The following is a 20812-nucleotide window of genomic DNA, read 5'->3' on the forward strand; positions in this document are numbered from 1 at the left end:
GAACTGATCATGGACTTCAGGAAGCATGCTTCTCCTCCTACCCCTGTCACCATCAGAGGGGCTGATGTGGAGCTTTATTCAAGGTGGAGATGGTGAGGACAGGAACTAAGAAATAACTAAACTGGGAAAACCTAAATACATGAAATTAAAACCAAAACTCACAGAGTGACATGCAAAGGAACACAGGTAGGACCACAGCGGAGACTCTGGGAAGACATCACAGACAAATCAGCAACAGGCAGGAGAACACACAGGGCTTAAATACACACACAGGAGTAATCATGGGTTGGGAGACAGGAGGGAGAAGTCAGGGCCGACGAGACACAGACGTAAAGCTGAGAACACTCACATGAGACGGAGACCTTAAGAATAAAACAGGAAATACAACAGGTTTGCACAGACATGAACTTAACACAAGACATGGCGACAGGGAGGGAACATAAAGACGTGGGACCAGGGCAGGCACAGGGACACAGAACACAAGGAGCTTGAAATACAAAACAGAAACAAAACCTGAGAACAAGAAATCCCCAACAAGAACGAACCTAAAACATAAGATAATAATCAAAACCTAAAAGTCCACCACTGGGTCCACAGACTCAGGACCACGACAGCTGCTGTCTTCAAAAAAGGGCAGAGTTGGCTTTTCCTAATGAGGTGGCTCAGGTTCTTCAATGTTGGTAGGAAAATGCTGACCATGTTCTATCACGCTGTGGTAGAAAGCGTTCTTTGCAGCTGTGTGCTGGGGCAGTGGGGTGAAGACAGCTGATGCCAACAGGCTGAACAAGCTGATCTAAAAGGCTGGTTCTATCCTGGGTGTCAGACTGGAGAACCTGGAGGTGTCCGAGAGGAGAATGCTAAAGAAGCTTCTTTGTGTTATGGACAACCTCTGCCATCCCATGCATGCCTCCGTGATGGACCATCGGAGCACACGCAGCAAAAGACTAATCGCCCCGAAATGCAGAACTGACCGCCACAGGAAATCCTTCATGCCAGTGGCAATAAGACTGTACAACTCTTCCTCGCTCTGTAGGCGATTTTCCTGAGGATTACTACCAACGTTATTCTGTTCCCATTTAGACCGTGCAATATCACCCAACAGTATTTTATTGAATGTTTGTTTCATCTCCCCATCATATGCTGCTACTCTCTTTTATTTAGTTGCATAATACTATGTCACTTTTTAGAGTCACCTGCACTGATAGTTAAGTTATTTTATTTTTCAGGATATAGTTACATTGTTACTTCGTTGGGGTTATTTGATATTATATTTTGTACTATCCTACTGCATATTACTGTATGCACTATTCCTATTGTATATAATATATATCTTATTCCTCTGTCTCTATTGCTGCATTGAGCATGTGTATGACAAAAGACTTTCCCTTGGGACCGAGTATAGGAAGAAGAAAATAAAGTTGATGTTATTGAAGTGTTGAATGTGCTGAATAATGAAATTAGTGTAAGCTGATGAGTTAGAAGTGGGTGCAGTGGGTGGTTATGAAGTGGAGGAGGAAGACAGGAAAACAGCAGAACGTTAACACGTTAATGCATCATCACGATTAATGCGAGTAAAATTTTACGCATTTATCCAGAACGCAGATTGGACAAACTTTGGACAAACTGCCCGAAATGTGTTGACAGAGACATTTCAGGGATTCTGAGTCACTTTGTGCTCCAGATGGGTTAATTGCGTTACAAATTTTAATCGCGTTAATCGTGATGATGGATTAATCTGTGGTAATGTTAACAGCCCTCTTTTTTGTGATCTAGATGTTGAGCTTATCTCACACAAAAATATCCCACAACATGCTGCAGAGGAAAAAGAGCACAGCTGTTTAAAACTCAAAGGGACCGATGTGACAGGTTCAGAGTGAGATGGTGGCATTATTTTAAGCATGAGAAGTAATTAGTTCAGAGACCTCAAAAAAGAGAGAAGCAATCTGAATAAATAGCACTTATTAAAGTTGGTCCTCTCAGTGATTGGGCTGTTATTAATAATTTTTTTCTAATAGTTAAAATTGTATTTGTAGAGAAAATCATTTAGCTATTACTACTCAGAGCTAAGGCCATACAAGGCTCAGGAGAGTGGTGACTCTCTGTAAGCCTGGCCACAGCGCTAGAAAGAAACCAGGGGTTGTTCCTGTTTAAAGAGGGCTGCTTTTAATAATGTAATGTAACATAAAAATATACTGTAAGTAATTTTTCCACAGGGCAGTCAAAGGTTTTGTAAATTGGTGGAATACTGTTTCATCTTCAGCTGAGGAACACTACAAGGAGCTGTCTTACTTAGTAATTACTTTGTGGCAGTATATGTACACCCTTCAAGTAAAAACTGTGTCACTTGTTATGGAAAGGTTTTATAACCTCCTACTTGTCAAAGTGATGAAACAAATACACATCTATGTGAAGGCAGGGTGGAGCATGTGGAAAATACTGTCAGGGGTGATTTGTGACAGAAGGAGAGCAGAAGGAAATAAAGGGAATATTTACGACATGGAACTGAGACCCAATATGATGTATGGTTTGGAGCCAGCAGCGTTGACAAAAAAAAAATTAAGATATTAAGATTTTCACTACAAGTGACCAGAATGGTTAAGATTAGAAATATATGTGTGTGTGTGTGTGTGTGTGTATACATATATATTTCTAATCTCTGTCTCTATCTCTCTCTCTCTCTCTCTCTCTCTCTCTCTCTCTCTCTATATATATATATATATATGTGTGTGTGTGTGTGTGTGTGTATGTGTGTGTATTTATATATATATGTATATATATATGTGTGTGTGTGTGTGTGTGTGTGTATGTGTGTGTATATATATATATATGTATATATGTGTGTGTGTATATATGACAAATATATATATATGACATAGGATGCTGAATAAGGAGCCGGAAAGGAGAAAGACCACAGAGGGAGGTTCATGGATGTGACAGAAGAGAATGTTAGTGATAGGGTGAAAGGGATGATCCGCTGTGGCTATTCATAAAGGGAGCATCCAAAATAAGAAGTATTCGCCTTAACAATAGATGACGGCGAAGCATTTAATCAATAACTACTGAAAACCAACGAAGAAGACGCAGGGGGAACGTGTCTGCGCGCGCAACCATTCCGTAATCTTGAGGTAAAATGGCGTCGAGTGCCGTTTCAACCGAGTGCAAGAAGATATCGGAATTAAGAGTTGTTGATCTTAAATCGGAGCTCAAGCGAAGAAATTTGGACACCTTTGGTGTGAAGAGTGTTCTTGTCGCGCGACTTAGACAGGTGAGTCAGACGGAGCTGATGTGTGCAGAAACGATGACCGAGCCTGGCTGCGCGGTGCACAGATGCTAACGCTAATGCTAGCCCGTTTAGTCACAGATAGGGTTGCCAACTCCCTGAAAAATACATAAGGGACACCTCGTGGCCAGGGCCGGGCAACCCAGTTGTCTTCACCCTTCCCAATGTGGTGAATTTTGTAGCTCTTTTTTTTAACCATTTTTAACCATTTGACTTGAATTTGATTTAAGTAGATGTATATACGACTGCACGGCCACTAGAAACTCCAACATCATTGTGAAGTTTGCGGACGACACTACAGTGGTGGGCCTTATCACCAACGGTGATGAGACGGCCTACAGGGAGGAGGTCAGCGCCCTGACCCACTGGTGTCAAGACAACCATCTCACCCTCAACGTCGCAAAGACAAAGGAGTTGATAGTGGACTTCCGGCGGTGCAGAGGAGTACACACCCCCATCACCATCAACGGCGCCGCTGTGGAGAGAGTGAGCAGCTTCCGCTTCCTTGGTGTACATCTGGCTGAGGATCTTACGTGGTCAGTACACATAAACAAAACAGTGAAGAAGGCGCAGCAGCGCCTCTTCTTTCTCAGGAGACTGAAAAGATTCGGCATGAGCCCCCGCATCCTCAGGACCTTCTATCGCTGTGCCATTGAGAGCATCCTCACTGGATGCATCACCACCTGGTACGGCAACAGCACCGCTTACAACCGCAAAGCTCTCCAGAGAGTAGTGCGGTGTGCTGAACGGATAATTGGAGGTGAGCTTCCCTCCCTCCAGGACATCTACAGGAAGCGGTGCCTGAGGAAAGCGGGGAGGATCATCAAGGACTCCAGTAGGGGTGCCACAAACGATTATTTTGATAGTCGACTAGTCACCGATTATTTTTGCGATTAGTCGACTAATCAGATCATGCATCCATTGAACGTAAAACGTACAGCTTATTGCACCAGCATGCATCTGCTCTTATATAACTATCATTAGCTTACAACTTTAAGTGTTTAAGGTATGTGCTAACTAAAAATGAAGACAAGATGATAGTTTATTAAATTTAAATGAAATTTGCAGATTGTTTTGGTGGAGTTTAATAAACGCAGCCGTCTGCTCCTTGCTATCTAAAATATAACAGGACACCGGAGTATATTCTGGAGCATCTCACACTTCTGATAATCAGGTGTCTGCTTGACGTTTATTCAGCTGTGTAAAAACTATAACTTTCAGCCAAACCGATTTACTCATGAACAAATAAAATACTGAAAAAAGCCAAACAATAACATTTTTAAGTTATCTAAGTGGCTTATATATCATGTTTAACCTGAGTAGCGAAAGATTTGCCGGGAGTCCGGTGTTCTCACCGGCTCTAGTGAGCCTTGCCCCCGGCTAGCTATGGAGCTAGTGGGTAACAGACGTCTCCGAAAACGTCGGAGCGCTTTTGCAAATATGTGGTGTCTTGATAAACTGAGCAGATATTTGAAGTTTACACAGTTACATTCTCGCCTGAAAATATGTTAAACGTTTATTTTGTGACCCAGAAAGAATAATAACAGTAACATTAAAACTAACTAGCTGCCGCCATTGTTGGAAACTGAGCTGAGCTGCGCTATGAATTCTGGGACAGTTTCTTCTTCTTCGGGGTTTAACGGCAGCTGGCATCCTTGTACATGCAGTGCTGCCATCTTCTGTTTCAGTCCGTTATTACACTCTTAAATCCTACTACTTATTCCTGCATCTTTTGGGATCTTACAAAGCTTCAAACGACGCGTCGACTATTAAATTAGTCGTCGACGATTTTGATAGTCGACGTAATTGTGACTAGTCGACTAATCGTGGCAGCCCTAGACTCCAGTCACCCCAGCCACAAACTGTTCAGACTACTTCCATCAGGAAGGAGGTTCTGCAGCATCCGGTCCCGTACCAGCAGACTGAGAGACAGCTTTTTCCATCAGGCCATCAGACTGCTGAACACGTCATAGACACCTCACCCTCAATACTGGAACTTCAACATTATGCACTCCATACTGTACATAATTCTCTACAGTATTGATTAGAGTCCAGGTTCACTTGTTCTACAGCTGAACTGCTGTATGAAAAACATTCTCACAACATTTAGCCCTGTCAAAGCGCTTTCAAGGAAGTGGGTGTTAAAGTCTACAGTCAATATTTTTTAATCACATCACCTTCGGTTAACATCAAGGTCCAAACAATCAAGAACCTGAATATCAGATTAGACTTAGAAACCAAGATAAAAGTGTGGAGAAGGAAAGAAATCATCCAAAGCATTATCTATCAAACATGGTTCAGTTTTTTGGCATTTTATGGCTGCCAGTGGAATCTGGCCATTAGTGTTTATTGATGACGTGACTGTCGATAGAAGTAGCAGGACGAATTCTGAAGTGTATAGGACTATACTCTCTGCTCAGATTCAGACAAATACTGTGAAACTGATTGGACAGTGTTCATAGTGCACATGAATGATGACCCAAAGCATACTGCAAGAGTGACCCAAGAGTTTCTTGAGGCAAAGAAATTGGATATTCTTCCATTGCCAAGTCAGCGACCTAATCTCAAACCAACAGGTGATTTTTAGTTTCTGAAGACCAAACTGAAGGTGGCTGGAGTAAAGGACTAACAGAATATCTAAATTGCATTGCATCTCAAATACAGAATATGTTGTTGTTCATGGGTTCTGGACTTCAGGCTGTCAATGACCGCATTTTTTTTTCTTTGTAGGGGAAAACTACAAAATTGCACTATTATCCAAAAACATATGGACGTAGGCGTTTGAAGGGATAGAATATAGACGTATTAGAATCGTTTCCACACACACACACACACACACATATATATATATATATATATATATATATATATATGTGTATATATATATATATATTTTTTTTTTTTTTGAAATGTTCTTTCAATTTTGTTTTCAATTCTTTTTGTAAAATCTGTAAATACATAAGCAAGATGGAGCATGAAATTCCCAGTATTTCATGCTAATGCTTGCAAAGTTTAACTTTTTTTTAAGGCTCTTTGAACATGCTGCTGTGTCTTTACCCTCACCTCAGTCATTAGCTGGTAACCTTCAGTGTTTGGAACAGCTTTGTAGGTGAGAGGAAGGGCATAGAAATCTTCCTCTTTTTGAATGAACCTTTATTTCCTTTGTCTGATGTACACAATACATAAAATTCAGCTGTTACACAGAGATTTAGACTTATAGTACAGTCTTTATATTTGAATACAGTAAGTTCAGCAATCAGCAATGCCACATATATGTCACGATGGCTGTGGCTTTTCAGCTTCTCTCATTTCATGAGTGCAGCTTATGTTATTCAAACTCAAGTCTCCTTGCAGAAAAGTGAATTAATGAACACATCTACATTTAATAGCATAATGAAAGACTGCCTTATTATTTCCCAATGACCCTAATGAGTCAGTTAATATAAGGCATATTCTTCAATGTCTTGCTATTGGCCTTATATTCTCATTTGAGGAATATAAGAAATGTAACAGATATATCTCATATAGCTCTATCCTTTGATAAATGTGTATCACACTAGTTTATAATGTGCTGCCCCTTTATTCAAGAAAATAATGTAAACCTCATTAATTTCACTCTGTTGTTCAAATGTAGCCCTGTTTTCAGCTCAATTAAAGGCTGGTTTAGCTACTTCTGTAGTATTATTTATACTGGAGTTTTTCCAAGAGTTAGGACACATGTTGACACACTTTGCAGTTCCTTTTTGACCTAATAGACAATTTTTTGTCTTATTTTGTGACCACTACACTATTTCTTTATGGCTTTAATGAAGGAGTTATATGATTGCAAAATACTGTATATGGCATAGCTTACATTCTGTCCTATAAAAACATTTTTATGTAACAGCAGTCTTGTGCAAGATATAGAAAGTTGCACAAGTTTTCTCTCAAGTTTATTTCATACAATACAGGCTATGCTTTAGACTATTCTAATCAGAGTAATTAAAGGCATGAAGGAGTAGTACAGCAGGGGTAAAGTAGGATAAAAAATAGAAATTGCAAAACTGCTGAAAAATTATTGGGCTTTTAATTTTTCATCCTTCTTAGGTGTTGCTTTAATGCATCCAGAGATTATGTAAATAATGTAACAGCACAGAGAAGATTCGGGAAAGTACTGCAAAATGTAACAAAGAGAGTATACTGAGAGAACAGTGGGCAGGAGAAAGCTTGAAAGCACTGAAGAGTGATGCCCCTAAATGCAGAAAATGTTAGGCTGTTGAGCTGGCTGCAGGAGAGAGACAGAGATCTGAAGATGTTCCTCGTACTAATAGAGAACAAATGGTAAGGAGGGGAAGTAAACATGTGGAGTATTCTTCAGTTTTTCTTTGAAGTAAAGGATATGTTTGTATTGAATGAACAATAATAGCTCTGATATGTACGGCTAGATAAATATTTTGTTTCTAAAAATGTTTTTTGTTTGAGATATTCTATTGCCACTGGAACAATTTTGTGAATTCTGTGAATTTATGCTCGATAACGTGAAATGACAAGGCAGAATCACTCATTTACCAAAGTATCAAACCTTTTTGGCAGATATGTGTTGAATGATGTTAGCAAAAAACAGCTTTGAACAAGACTAATATTTAATGAAGTGTAAAGGGTTGAATATGGAAACAGATAGCAAAAAGAATGCATCTAAAATAGATAAGAAATACCTTTTAGCTAGCTTAGGTGTAGCTAAATAAGTGTAAGAGTTATTGCAGTCTGAAGGCATATGTAAGCATGAAATGTAGTAAAATAATTTAGAAGATGAAGTCATTTCCCAAACCTACAGTGCTGCCATGAGAAGACTGCCATTAAGATTCTTGAAATAGGAAAAATGTAAAACCACCTTGATTTTTCCTATTGTTGAGTATATGAACAAATGGAGTAACACGAGGGGGAAGGTCATTGGTCAGGGGAACATGTGAGAATCTATTGCAGGAAAACCATTGCATAAACACTCAATCGATGAGGCATTTATGTTGGAGTAGTTAGACAAAAGCCACTTTGAGTAAAAAGGACATAAGGGTTTCATTTCAGTTTGGCAAACTTCTTTTAAAGGTCTCTGTGCACAATTATTAAACGTTTCTCTGGTCTGATAACAAACACAGAATTCACAGAGGTCCTTGAAAATAATCTGCTCTGAAGTGAATGACCCTGACATATTAATAAGAGTTTACATTTCGCTGTGACCATGCGTCAGAGACAGTGATGGGGGTGCGGCTTTCTATGCAAGTGTCTAGGTCAAGCCACCTAAATATGCTGCGTTAGGACATTTTTTATCCCAATCTGATTTACATTTGCAAAAATTTCACTTTGGTCTTGTGGGTTGTTGATCAACTTAACTAGAAATCCTAGAAAAAATCACTATCCATCCTGTCAGTGTGACTGCATTTGATGTAGTCTTTTTAGATGTCGTTAGATTGTACTGCACAGCATCCCTGCGACAAGCTCCAAGCTTGCTTGCACTGCGTGCCCCACTTCTAGGACAGACTGGCAAGGAAATTTTCAAGTCTTGGCCAGTAAACAAGGACTCAGTGGATACGGGGATTTTTAAATTATTCACTCAATGGTGTCAGTCACCTACACTAATCAGTACAAAGGGACACATCATTCTGTTTAATCAGGAGTGAGCTATTATAAAATTATGATCTCTCCCTGGGACTCATCCACTTACCATCAGTGGCAGGTGAAATGTAACGTGCTCAATTTTCACCATTTTCTGAAACTCTTTTTTAGGCCCAAAAATTGAAATGATAATCATCTTTTAATCTCTGATTCCTGCTGGTCTTCTTTGCTGGTAGATAGTATGACTTCACTAACTCTCTTGCCATTAATGGAGTTGTTTGAGTTAGTGAAATAGCATTACCACCTCCTGCGTGTGTCTCTCTAAGCATTTATGTGCAAGTGTGTGCATGCTTGTTGGCAAGGATGTCTTTGGTGTTTTTATCTAATCATCATTAAGCACTGAGCTACATGAGGTGGAACTGAATTGTGGTTTGGTGAAGTGAAACAGGGCTAATAGGACAACATACTGTAGAATGGGATTTTAAATTTCTGGGGACGTACAAGTTCGCTGTCACTTAGCATGTTTGGGATGTTTTGTTTAATAGAAAAACAATATGTAACTATGAGAGGAAGATTTTAGTTTTTTTCAAGGTAAATAGTGAGCGTCAATATAAAAGTCATATCCATCAAAGCATCACGAAACTGGTGAAAGCTGTGGCAGAAGTGAATGGCCTAACTCAATGTAACAAAGACAGTAAACAGAAAGATTTGGCCTGGCTGTACGACTCTACAGTGTTTAACAACAGGGCTGAGCCAATGAACATCCAAAACTCCATGTTGTGAATGTTTGGCCAGGTGGTAGACTGTGGTGTGTGTCAGCAGGGAGGAGACATTAAGCTTTACAGACAAGACACCATGCAGATTTCCACTTAGATGGCTCGATGTCCCTCTCTCATGTTAGACAGCAGGGTGTTGGAGAAAATGCGAAAAACAAGAATCATCAGAACAAATGATAAGAGAGGATAGAGAGAAGACATGACAAGGTGAGAACAGAGAAGCAAAAGAGAGCAAAAGAAAGCAGATGACAGAGGAAAAACATGTTACAATACAGTTACAAAAGCATCTTACAGGAAGAGAGGAGTTACAGAGCCCGACCACTGATCTAGAATGATGATGCCCTATTTGTCAGGGATCTAACAGCCACCTCATCTTCTATACCATGAATAGCATTCGTACATCATTTGAACTGAAAGAGTCCATTTTTCTGGTGATTTAAGGGCGTTTTTCTCAAGTTTTTACACTTTTAACTGACAATGATTTTGGGGTATCAGTCAGAACTGGACTCAGAGTACCTCTTCTTACTTTTTTTGACAAGCGTTTTTAATTTTGTGTCCCTTTAAATAGAGTTGGCTCCAGCGTCCAGTTCAGTTGTGATGACAGCTACGTACTACAGGGATCCAAAAGTATCACCTGTCAACGAGTCACTGACACACTGGCAGCCTGGAGTGACCACAGACCCATCTGCAGAAGTAAGTCCCACCTGCCATTCAACTCAAACCAAATCATGTAGCTATTCAAACAAATAGCTTATATAATCATAGTAGCTCTTATCATCATCATTATAATAACAGCTCATATGGTATATGTTTTACAAAGTGAATCTGTTAAATAAGATAATGGTTATGCGTTGCCATTTGATCATTATTGTTTAATTAGTAATTTAGATTAATAAAAGATTTTTAGCAACCCTTAAACCCTTTTTAAGCATAATTTGTTAACAGTTACTACCTCGTTTAAACAACAGTATGTCAATGAATGCATTAAGAAATGTCTTCAGATTTGTCACAAATATTTAGATCGGATTAGATTTCCTATGGTCAAAATATTGATATCATTAAAAAACAGTTTTTCACCAATATTCATACCAGTTTTTAAGCAAGTGTCTAATGGGATAAAATGATCAAAATGAACCATATGTACCATTCAAAAAGTGAGCACCTAAATGGAGGCTGAACACTGTGTGATGACAAATAAAAGAGATGTTTCGCTTCTCATTTCCACAGTGATCGTTTCACTTGTGAATATAGCTGTAATCATATCATCTTGTCTATGGTAATTTTGAAAAGTGTGGCTGTTTTTACTTTAAAATAAGCTTAAATATACCTGGAATAAAACAGCAACATAACTTGTTAAAAGAGGCTTACACTATCATTTTACTTTAATCAGTTAATATCAACAATACACTTTATACAGATAGAGGATACATAATTATTTTTCAAATTAATAAATGAAAGTGAATGAAGCAACAAGATTAAAAAGGTAAATAACAGCCAAGTTTCCCAAGTTTTGCATTTTCTTAGAGGGTTAAAGTCAGGAAGCTCTAATGCTGACTAATGTGTTCAAAAATCACATGGTAGTTAATATTAACCTTGGACCTGAGTATGATGTAAAGAGCTGGAGGTGCAGGGGAAGTGTGAACCTGATTACCTCAGATTCAGTGATATGTTCAATGACACTTTTGTGTGCACTTTGGGTGAACTAGAGGTTAAGTTTTACCAACTATTATCGCCCCAGAGGTCTGCATTCAAAAATATGACCTGTCTTTAATCAGCAGCACCACCACTGTAGGCACTGTAGCAATGAAACTAGGATTACATTTTCATCATTAGCAAAAGCAGAAGTCAGTAATCCTAATGTGTTTTTAATAGTTTTTGGATAACAGTGGAATCGCACGGGAATTGCATGGCGGTGATGTGTTAGCATTATTAGGATAAGGCCACACAGGCACAGCTATGGTCACACTAATTATTTGTTCCTCGGAGTGTCAGATTGTTGATGAAAATGAGGAGATCTTTAAGCAGATCTTTTATAATACTCCTCTAAAGCCATGCAATAGTTAATCCTGGTCCCATACCTCTGAATCTGTCTCCAGATCTCTAATTTTGTCAGCAATTAAAATGGTATGGTGTTGCACTGATTGCTGTTTCTGTTAGTCAATATTAACTTTGCATGTAGGATTAGGCATAGGCACTTCATCTTGTTTGTGTGTGTCAGAGCCATAAAAATGGTGCCAGGAATTGTAAGTCAGGTTAACAAAATAACACCTCTTAAACCAGCTTAGCATGAAAAAAATGAGCTGTTCCTAGCAATCACTACCAGAGCTTCCATAATGACTGACATTGGCAGCTGAGCGATAATCCAGTGTATTCCCTATTTGTAATAATATCTTACATAAAGATATTGTCTCATGATTTTCACAAGCTTTGAATAGTTATGTTGTTTTGGGGTATTTGCAGATGCTAAATCTATATTATTATGGACATATCATAAATAATGTTAGCTCGGATTATGTTTTATTATTTGTTAATGTGTAAAAATTATGATTCACTTTCTGACTGAGTGACTAAATAAATAAATGTATGAGTGGCGGCGCAATGATGCAGGGGATCTTGCTGCCCGCATGTTTACCGACAGTATCCTGTTGGGCTTATTATTTTACAATAAAAAGGGAGACAGCTAACATAGACACCCAAGTGTGTGCGCAAATACACTTACAAACACACTTGCACTTGCAGCTAGTGTCCAGTGGACAATGTCACACAGCTCATAGTTGCTGCAATATTTGCCTTGAGCTGTGTGTGTGTTTGATGGGCAGACAGTCCCAGCGCTCAGACACAGACTGTAGGGTCCCTGTCACATTGTGTTAAAGTTTAGATGTGTGTGGTTATGTGCACATGTGTGAATGTGTAATTTGTGACTACATGTCTGTCTGTGGCTGCAGGAACCTGCCTGGAATCATGATACTGGCTATTTCTGATGGTTAGAAACAGTAGGGGTTTCTTGAAAAGCTTATCTGGAATATTCTTTTTACTATTTATATTTACATAAATACTATGTATAACTTATTTTACAAGATTTTTAATTCATACTCGAACAATATGAAAATGTTCAAATATGAACGAATGAACAATAAATCATCAATTAGGGGGGAAAAAACACATTAAAGTATTCTTAATAAGAGAATTTGACATCATTTTTCATTATGTAAAACAAATAAATTAACATGAGACTCAAAAAATGTTTTATAAATAGCTCAGTGACTACATGGGTGAAGCATTTGTTCATGCTGAAGTCTCTAAACATTACTCAGAACATCACCAATATAACCTCCAAGTGATATAACAAAATAAATAATAAAAACACAGTTATAGAAAATATGAATTCAAATGCTTAGGACACTCTGAGCTTAGTGTGTTCTTGTTGTAAACCACATTGCACAGTACAGTATACTACTGACAAACACACATTTACTCTAGTACAGCCATTCCCAAACTGTGCACAATTTTAAATTTTGATATTTTCTGCAGGGTTTTCAAAACTTTGATTAACTCTAATTACCATGATAATATATTTACTTCATTTCATTTTAATAGAATTTTCTGATGATTTGGCAGTTAGGTCAATTTTCAACCTTATAGCAAATGCTCCAATTTAACTCCTTTCCAACAAAGATGACTTACAATAGACACTTAAAAAAGGCTTTCACAGAACTATACAAACCTATGAAAAAGCACCCTTACAGCCATATGCTGCGAACAAAATTCCCCTGATTAGTTCGTCATCAGCAAGTATGACAACCTCTACAAAAGCAAATGCTTTAGCAGTTTGCTGGTGATGATTTGGGCTTGTTATGTAGCTATTAGACATGGGCACCATGCAGTCAGTTTAGTGGACCATAAACTATGTATACAAATGTATTCTAACCAAATGTGAGGCCATATGTCTCATTGCTAGAGTTTGGCTGAACCTAGGTGATACAAATGGACAATGATCCTAAGCACAGAAGCAAAACTAACAACAGAAAGAAAAGAAATCATGGTGTCACAATAGTCCAGTCAAACTGTGGACCTCAGCCTGAAATGCTGTGGCAGAACTTTCAGAGAACTGTGCATAAAAGGAAGCCAATAAAGTGAAGCAACACTGTGGGTCAAAACTCTTCTACAACAATGTGAGAGACTGATAAAATCGTACAGAAAACAATTACATCACATTTTGCTGATAAAGGTTGTTCTAGAAGCTACTGAATCATGAGATATACTCAGATTTTTTTAGGATTGCCTTTGAGACAACCAAACCCTGGTCCGATATATGAAAAATGCTACTTTTTAAATTATGGCTTTTTAAATTTTGTTTCCAAAATAAGTGTAAACATTTAACCTTTGACATCTAACTATAAAATTCACATTTTTAAATATTGTTTAGATATTATAGAAAACCATCAACAGCTTACCTATAGTACCTGCATAGCTCACCAGGGGGCAGTGGCTGACACTTTGAGGATCACTACTGTTGTCTCAGTTTTTTCTTTTTTGTTGTTGTTGTCACAGAATCTCTTTTAAAATTATCCTCAAGGCATTCTTAGTAGTTCATTTCAGTTGAATTGTGGAGTGACATTGACTGTGAATGTTGGTTTTACTCAATATGCATTATATTTATTATTCATTTAGTGAAGCTGTAAATGGGGCAGTTTCGTAAAAGACTTTTGCAGTAATGTCAAAATATGGAACAACCTTCTTTCTTACTTTTGATTAAATATAGAGTACTTTATAAGGAAAATCTCAACTGAAGAATAGAAATTTCACAACAATACAAGACTGCATGAACTGGCACCAGATAGAAGCTGTGAATCCAGACTTTATTTTAAACACAAATATTTGTTATTACAGGGGTATATCAATACAAATGAACAGATGAAAGCAGGAAGGACAAAGTGAGATAAGAAGAAGAAATCGAGATCTGTAGTCTGTTACAAGCAAGTAGAGGTTAAGAATGTCTGTACTATAATTCCTGTGCATTGTATTATTTTGTGTGATCACTCTCTTGGGGTTCAAACCCATGAGCCTTTCTCATTCTCTACTGAGACTTAACTGTTAATTAGAACCTGGTCTCTGAGATGAATCGCCATGAATGTGTTTCTGTGTGAGTGTGTAGCTGTGTGTATCACTGTGTGGTTCAGCTCTCTTTTCTAATTAACAGGCAGATCAGTCATCTGAGGTCCTCCTCTCTCTCCCTTTCTCTCCTTGTATTTTCCACGTCTCTCTCTCTCGTTCCGCTTGCCCTTCCTCCTTTCCTTTCTTACATTTTTTTCACCCTCTACTCTTTTTCTATCTTTTTCTGACATCTGTCTCTGATGTCTCTCAACTTATCTGTATTTAAAACCTCCTTAAACTGCTTATGCTCCTGTGACACAGGCTTTCTTTCCCTCTAATATGATTTAAGTTATTTTTGCCATTTTAGTATAACTACAAGGAGTTGCAAGGTACGTTGGTCACCTGCTCCATAGCAAACTGTCCTAATAGTTTCTATATTCTACATCGCTAGTATATTATAAAGGAACACCCAAATTTAGACTAAGATGATTCCTTGACCTCTCTTCTTGCAGATACAGGGTGTTTATGTATATTTGTGTGTGTGTGTGTGTGTGTGTGTGTGTGTGTGTGTGTGTGTGTGTGTGTGTGTGTGTGTGTGTGTGTGTGTGTGTGTGTCTTTCTCATCCAAAAATGAATTTCTTTGAGACATGAAAGGATGTCTCAAGGTTCAACGTTTCATGTTGACTTTCTTTAAAATATTTACCACAGGTTGGCCTTTGGCATGACAAGCATGTTTAAGCAGCTGATGCATGCACTGTGAATGAAAAGATGTTATGATGTCTTTCAGACATACTCAAAAATATACCTGTTCCAATCTGTATCCTAGTTTCTTTACATTTTAAAGAAGTGAGATCTTTAAGACATAAAGACTCCTCTTTCAGGGCTTTGTAGTGAGGAGAAGGATACTAAATTCAAATCTAGATTTAATGGGGAGCCAAGGAAAAAAAAACTAATACAGAAGAATAATCTCTAGTTCTGCTCCCATTAAGACTTTTGCAGTCATGTCTTGGATCAAATTAAAGCTTTTCTAGGACCTATTAGGACAACTGGAAGATACGGAATTGCAGAAGTCCCAAACAGAAGACATAAATGCATTACATACTTGTTCAACATCCCTTTGAGACAGGATGTTCCTACTTTTGTCTTTAATCTGCCCATAAAAATCTTTGAGGTTTGTTTAATATTTCAAATTAATCCACACTGTAGCACTGGAGGCCAAGGTGGTACTAAAAGTTGGTACAATGGGAATTTGGACCATTAAAAAGGAAATATGTTAAGTAATTGGAGAATTAGGAAAATAACTATATTATTTCTGTGGGCATTTGCTGTTTGTGAAAAGTGCTATATAAAGGGAAGAAATTTGGATTGATTTGGTTATAAATTACTATTATTAATTAAAATTATATTCACACAAATCCACACACATAGGCCTAAAGTCAGTGTAAACATAGTAAATATTATATGCTTACATTCTGTTTTTCAACATTTTGATCTCTGACACTACCTCACCCTGTTTTCATTTTGTCCTATTTCTAAAGTAAAAGGTGAATCTGCAAGCGCAGTTTTGACCAGATTATAAATCTTTTTTTAAAAGCCCTTTGTTGCTCCTTCTTTCTTTTGCTCTCTTCCTTTGTAGCTCGTACCTGTGGCAGTAACCTAAGAGGACCCAGAGGGGTCATAACTTCTCCCAACTACCCTGTTCAATATGAGAACAATGCCCACTGTGTGTGGGTCATCACTGCAATGGACGCTGAGAAGGTGAGCTTTTTCATTGTTTAATTTTACTAAGAGTTTTTATTTAAAAAAAAAAAAACAACATCAAAAAACTAAAACCCTGTAATCTGACAGGTGGAAAATACACATTTTATACCTGCAATATGCTTTCATCACGTTGTGTTGTGATCTTAAAAGAAGAGTACTGAGTTCCGTTCAACTGAAATACAATCCATGAGTGAGGTTTGAGGGACAGGATATTGTTGGAAAAAAAATTGTATGCCTATGACCCAATGTGATGAATGTGGAAATTCAAAAGAGCAGCCGAGAGAGAAAGAAAAGACTAGTGAGCATGACTTGCAGGAAGCCACAGAAGAAACTATGACACAGTATACAAACATATTCTCTTACGTCGAGTGTTGACGAAGTTAAAGGACTGTTGTTGCAGGATTCATTTTTGTCGTTTGTTTGTGGTTTGAATTCTTTTTCAGCTGCGGTCATCACCCTAATCAATTTTTTTTTTGATTTGTTTAAAATGTTAAGTCTGAAGATGGTGAAAGTACAGAGATGCAAGGAGAGTGGGAAGGCACAGTGCTCATTGAAAACTACAGAGAAGGGAAAGGAAGGGGAGAAAATGGGGCTGAATATTCAGCTTGCTACTTCATATCTAAAAAGCGAGCACCAGAAACAGAGAACAGGAAAAGAAAAAGGACTGAATGTCCAAGCAGGTACTTGACATGTGACATTGAAGTTTTCTCTAAAGGTGGATGGAAATGGAGTCTACTCACCTCTGAGCCTTCAAGGGAGCTGGATGGAGAAATAGTGAGATATGATTGAAGAGAGAGAAGAAAACAAAGAAAATGGAAAGAGAAAAAGGATTGAGAAATTGACTTTTTGTTCTCTGCTGTTGGCCATTGTGACCTTGATAGAGAGAAAAAGCAAATCTATCCATGTCTAACAGCTTGTTTCTCGCCGCGACGTAATTCTCATATGTTCCTGTATGTTAGTGCTGATTCGCATCTTATAAATTCACTCATGAAATCTTATTAACACCAACATCACAATCACGAGTGGTCTTAAAAGGCTTCTCGTCAGCTTTAGAGCTGCCGTCAGCCATTCGCACTCTAAGTACTTTACAAGAAATCGCACTAATCATAACTGACGTGGCTACATAGTTTTATCACAACAAATGTACAAATGAGATTTTGCTCATTGTCAGGTGACAGATGGAAAGTCCTCCTCATGTATTATGCATGTTGCTTTAAGTTAAAAATAGAATACAGTAAAGTATTTTATGAAGAGACACATAGCCTTGGCTTATTACGGATGGGACGCTTGTTATCTATTCTGTGCATTGCATTGGGATGTGTGCGTGCATGTGCTTAAAGGGCTTGATGTTTGAGTGCACTTCAAGAATGGGCTATAATGACAGATTATCAGCTACTACAGCTGCTGGCATTTTCAGAATGTCACTATCTACATACATAAACGGGGAAGACAAGGACATGAGACAAAATACAAGACAGTTACACTCTACAAGACACTGAGATAGGATGCAACCCCAATCCCAAAAAAGTTGGGGTGCTGTGCAAAATGTAAATAAAACAGAATGCAATGATTTGCAAATGTCATAAACCGATATTTTGTTCACAACAAAACACAGAAAACATATCGGAAGAGAAAATGTACAATTTTTAAGAAAAACAAATAATAGGAGGTCATTTTGATTTGATGGCAGCAACACATTTCAAATCATATAGGACAAGTTAATGTTTACTACTGTGTAGGACCCGTTACACACTTTTGGGAGAGGAATGTTGTCCTATTGTTGTCCCGCTTATTCTAACTGCTCAACAGGCGTGGATCTACTTTGGCATGCTTTCTGGTTCGTGATGCACCCAGTCTTTTTAGTTAGTAAAAGGTGTGAGCTGCAGGAGGGCCAGTTCAAAACCTGGACTCCAAAATGTTGTGGTAGAAAAAGTATGGTATTGTCTTTGCTAAAATATGCAAGGATTTCCCTGAAAATGGGTTAGGGTCTTGTGTAACAGAAATAACTTCTGGTCCCATCACAGCAGGATCAAGCTTGGTCTTTGTTTTTTGTTTTTTTTAAATCAGGGGTTATCTTTTGTCAGGACAGCTTGCTAAAAGGCCCTTAACTTTTTTTTTTAGCATGCTAACTTTTTATGTCTATGTACTATGTCTGTGTATTCCCACTTTAGCAAAGATCTTTAAGCATCACTTAATTTGTGTTTATAGGGAATGAGACAGATGATTAAACCCACCGGTTAGCATTATCGAGAGGAGAAATATTTTACTGCTATTATTTGCTGCTACTTTTATAATCATCATTACCATTTCATGATTGAGGGTGATGTTGCTTTCACAGATGCATTCAGATGTTCAAATATATTGGTATTATATCAGTCTTTATTACAAGTCCAGTTATAACCACTTCGAACTGTTGAGTTGAATCTATAATTTTAAATGCTTTTCTAATGCTTCGATAATCTTAAATGTTTCTGTGTAGACTGCAGGGACAGGAAGTTACATGTGTTTGAAGTTGCAGGCTTTGGCAGAAGTGAAACTGAAACCAGAGTTTAACTGCAAGTTAAAGAGCAGGGTGTTATTATGCATGTATCGCTGATTAAGCCTTAAGTAGTTGGGTTAGATTGAAACATTTGTTTTATACATTTTACATGTAAGTCAAGATCATTACACACAGGATTGGCCTCAGCCTGGTTGCTTAAGTTGAGGTCAACTAAGGTTCAGAGAGCAGATGCACACTCTGTGCACGCACAGACAGACGAGACATACACACACACACTTAGTTAGAGGGATCACTGATAGGGGAAAGTTCAAATTGTTTTGCTTGGGGTTGCTATTAGACTATATTAGGAGGAGCAAACATATTGGCAGATCTGAGAAGGAAAACCTGTGTTATGAAAATGATTTTAATCTTTTATACATGATTGCATTTGAGCTTATTAAAGAGCTGTGGCTCCTGGTCAAGTGAAGGTCAGAAACTCTTGGCGGGCGTTAATGATTCGCCAATACAAGGTGAGGAGAACAGGAGCTCTGAAAGGAATTGCAACACACCTGCTTACATGACATATGCCTGGAGTACTTATATCCTTTAGAGCTAAGATTTAAGTTTGTATCATTTATCACTTATATCCTTTTAAGTAAGTTTTAAGGTTCATTTATGTTCAGTTTAAGTAAGTTTCCTTCATTGTTTGAGTATCATCATTTGAGTGTGACATTTAGGCCAAAAGTCACTCATAGTTTAGCTGTGTATGAGCTCAGGCCTTATGTCTGGCTATGACAGAGGTGTGAGGTGAGCTGGAGTGCAGGAGAGGTCATGACACCTACATAGCATGCACAGCAGGCACACAAACACTCACGCACACACGTACACACCATAGTAGATTGACTTGAGTAGGTGAAAAGTTAAGATGTATTTTCGCTGCAAGTGCAAGTTCTGCCGGCATATTGTCAGATGCTTACAGGAAGTACACTAGATGTCCCAGAGATGAGCGACAGCGAGGATGGAGACAGGAAGCATCTGCCTTCGACGCGAAGATGATGTTCTATGTTAAAAGTCATTGTGGTTTTGGAGTGACGTACAGTGGCTTGCAAAAGTATTCGGCCCCCTTGAACTTTTCCACATTTTGTCACATTACAGCCACAAACATGAATCAATTTTATTGGAATTCCACGTGAAAGACCAATACAAAGTGGTGTACATGTGAGAAGTGGAACGAAAATCATACATGATTCCAAACATTTTTTACAAATAAATAACTGCAAAGTGGGGTGTGCGTAATTATTCAGCCCCCTGAGTCAATACTTTGTAGAACCACCTTTTGCTGCAATTACAGCTGCCAGTCTTTCAGGGTATGTCTCTACCAACTTTGCACATCTAGAGACTGAAATCCTTGCCCATTCTTTGCAAAACAGCTCCTGCCCTGTGACGGCCTCAGAGGTTGTCTAAGAGAATATTGGGAGCAACAACACCATGAAGTCCAAAGAACACACCAGACAGGTCAGGGATAAAGTTATTGAGAAATTTAAAGCAGGCTTAGGCTACCAAAAGATTTCCCAAGCCTTGAACATCCCACGGAGCACTGTTCAAGCGATCATTCAGAAATGGAAGGAGTATGGCACAACTGTAAACCTACCAAGACAAGGCCGTCCACCTAAACTCACAGGCCAAACAAGGAGAGCGCTGATCAGAAATGCAGCCAAGAGGCCCATGGTGACTCTGGACGAGCTGCAGAGATCTACAGCTCAGGTGGGGAAATCTGTCCATAGGACAACTATTAGTCGTGCACTGCACAAAGTTGGCCTTTATGGAAGAGTG

General features: G+C 38.4%; 1 protein-coding gene across 6 annotated transcripts in view; it reads left to right on the forward strand.

The window, feature by feature from the left end:
* The first annotated feature begins 3099 nt into the window (after nt 1–3099).
* LOC134627207 (CUB and sushi domain-containing protein 1-like) overlaps nt 3100–20812 on the forward strand; it is a 49472-nt gene continuing 31759 nt past the window's right edge. Inside the window, exons 1-3 of one of the 6 annotated variants that reach the window (XM_063473194.1) lie at nt 3100–3265; nt 3511–3816; nt 10214–10338. In XM_063473194.1, coding sequence (XP_063329264.1) covers nt 10243–10338 — 96 coding nt within the window. In that variant the 5' untranslated portion in view covers nt 3100–3265; nt 3511–3816; nt 10214–10242. The other 5 variants (XM_063473179.1, XM_063473171.1, XM_063473156.1 and 2 more) reach the window with 5 other exon arrangements.

Source organism: Pelmatolapia mariae, linkage group LG1, assembly GCF_036321145.2.
Source record: "Pelmatolapia mariae isolate MD_Pm_ZW linkage group LG1, Pm_UMD_F_2, whole genome shotgun sequence".
Taxonomy (NCBI): domain Eukaryota; kingdom Metazoa; phylum Chordata; class Actinopteri; order Cichliformes; family Cichlidae; genus Pelmatolapia; species Pelmatolapia mariae.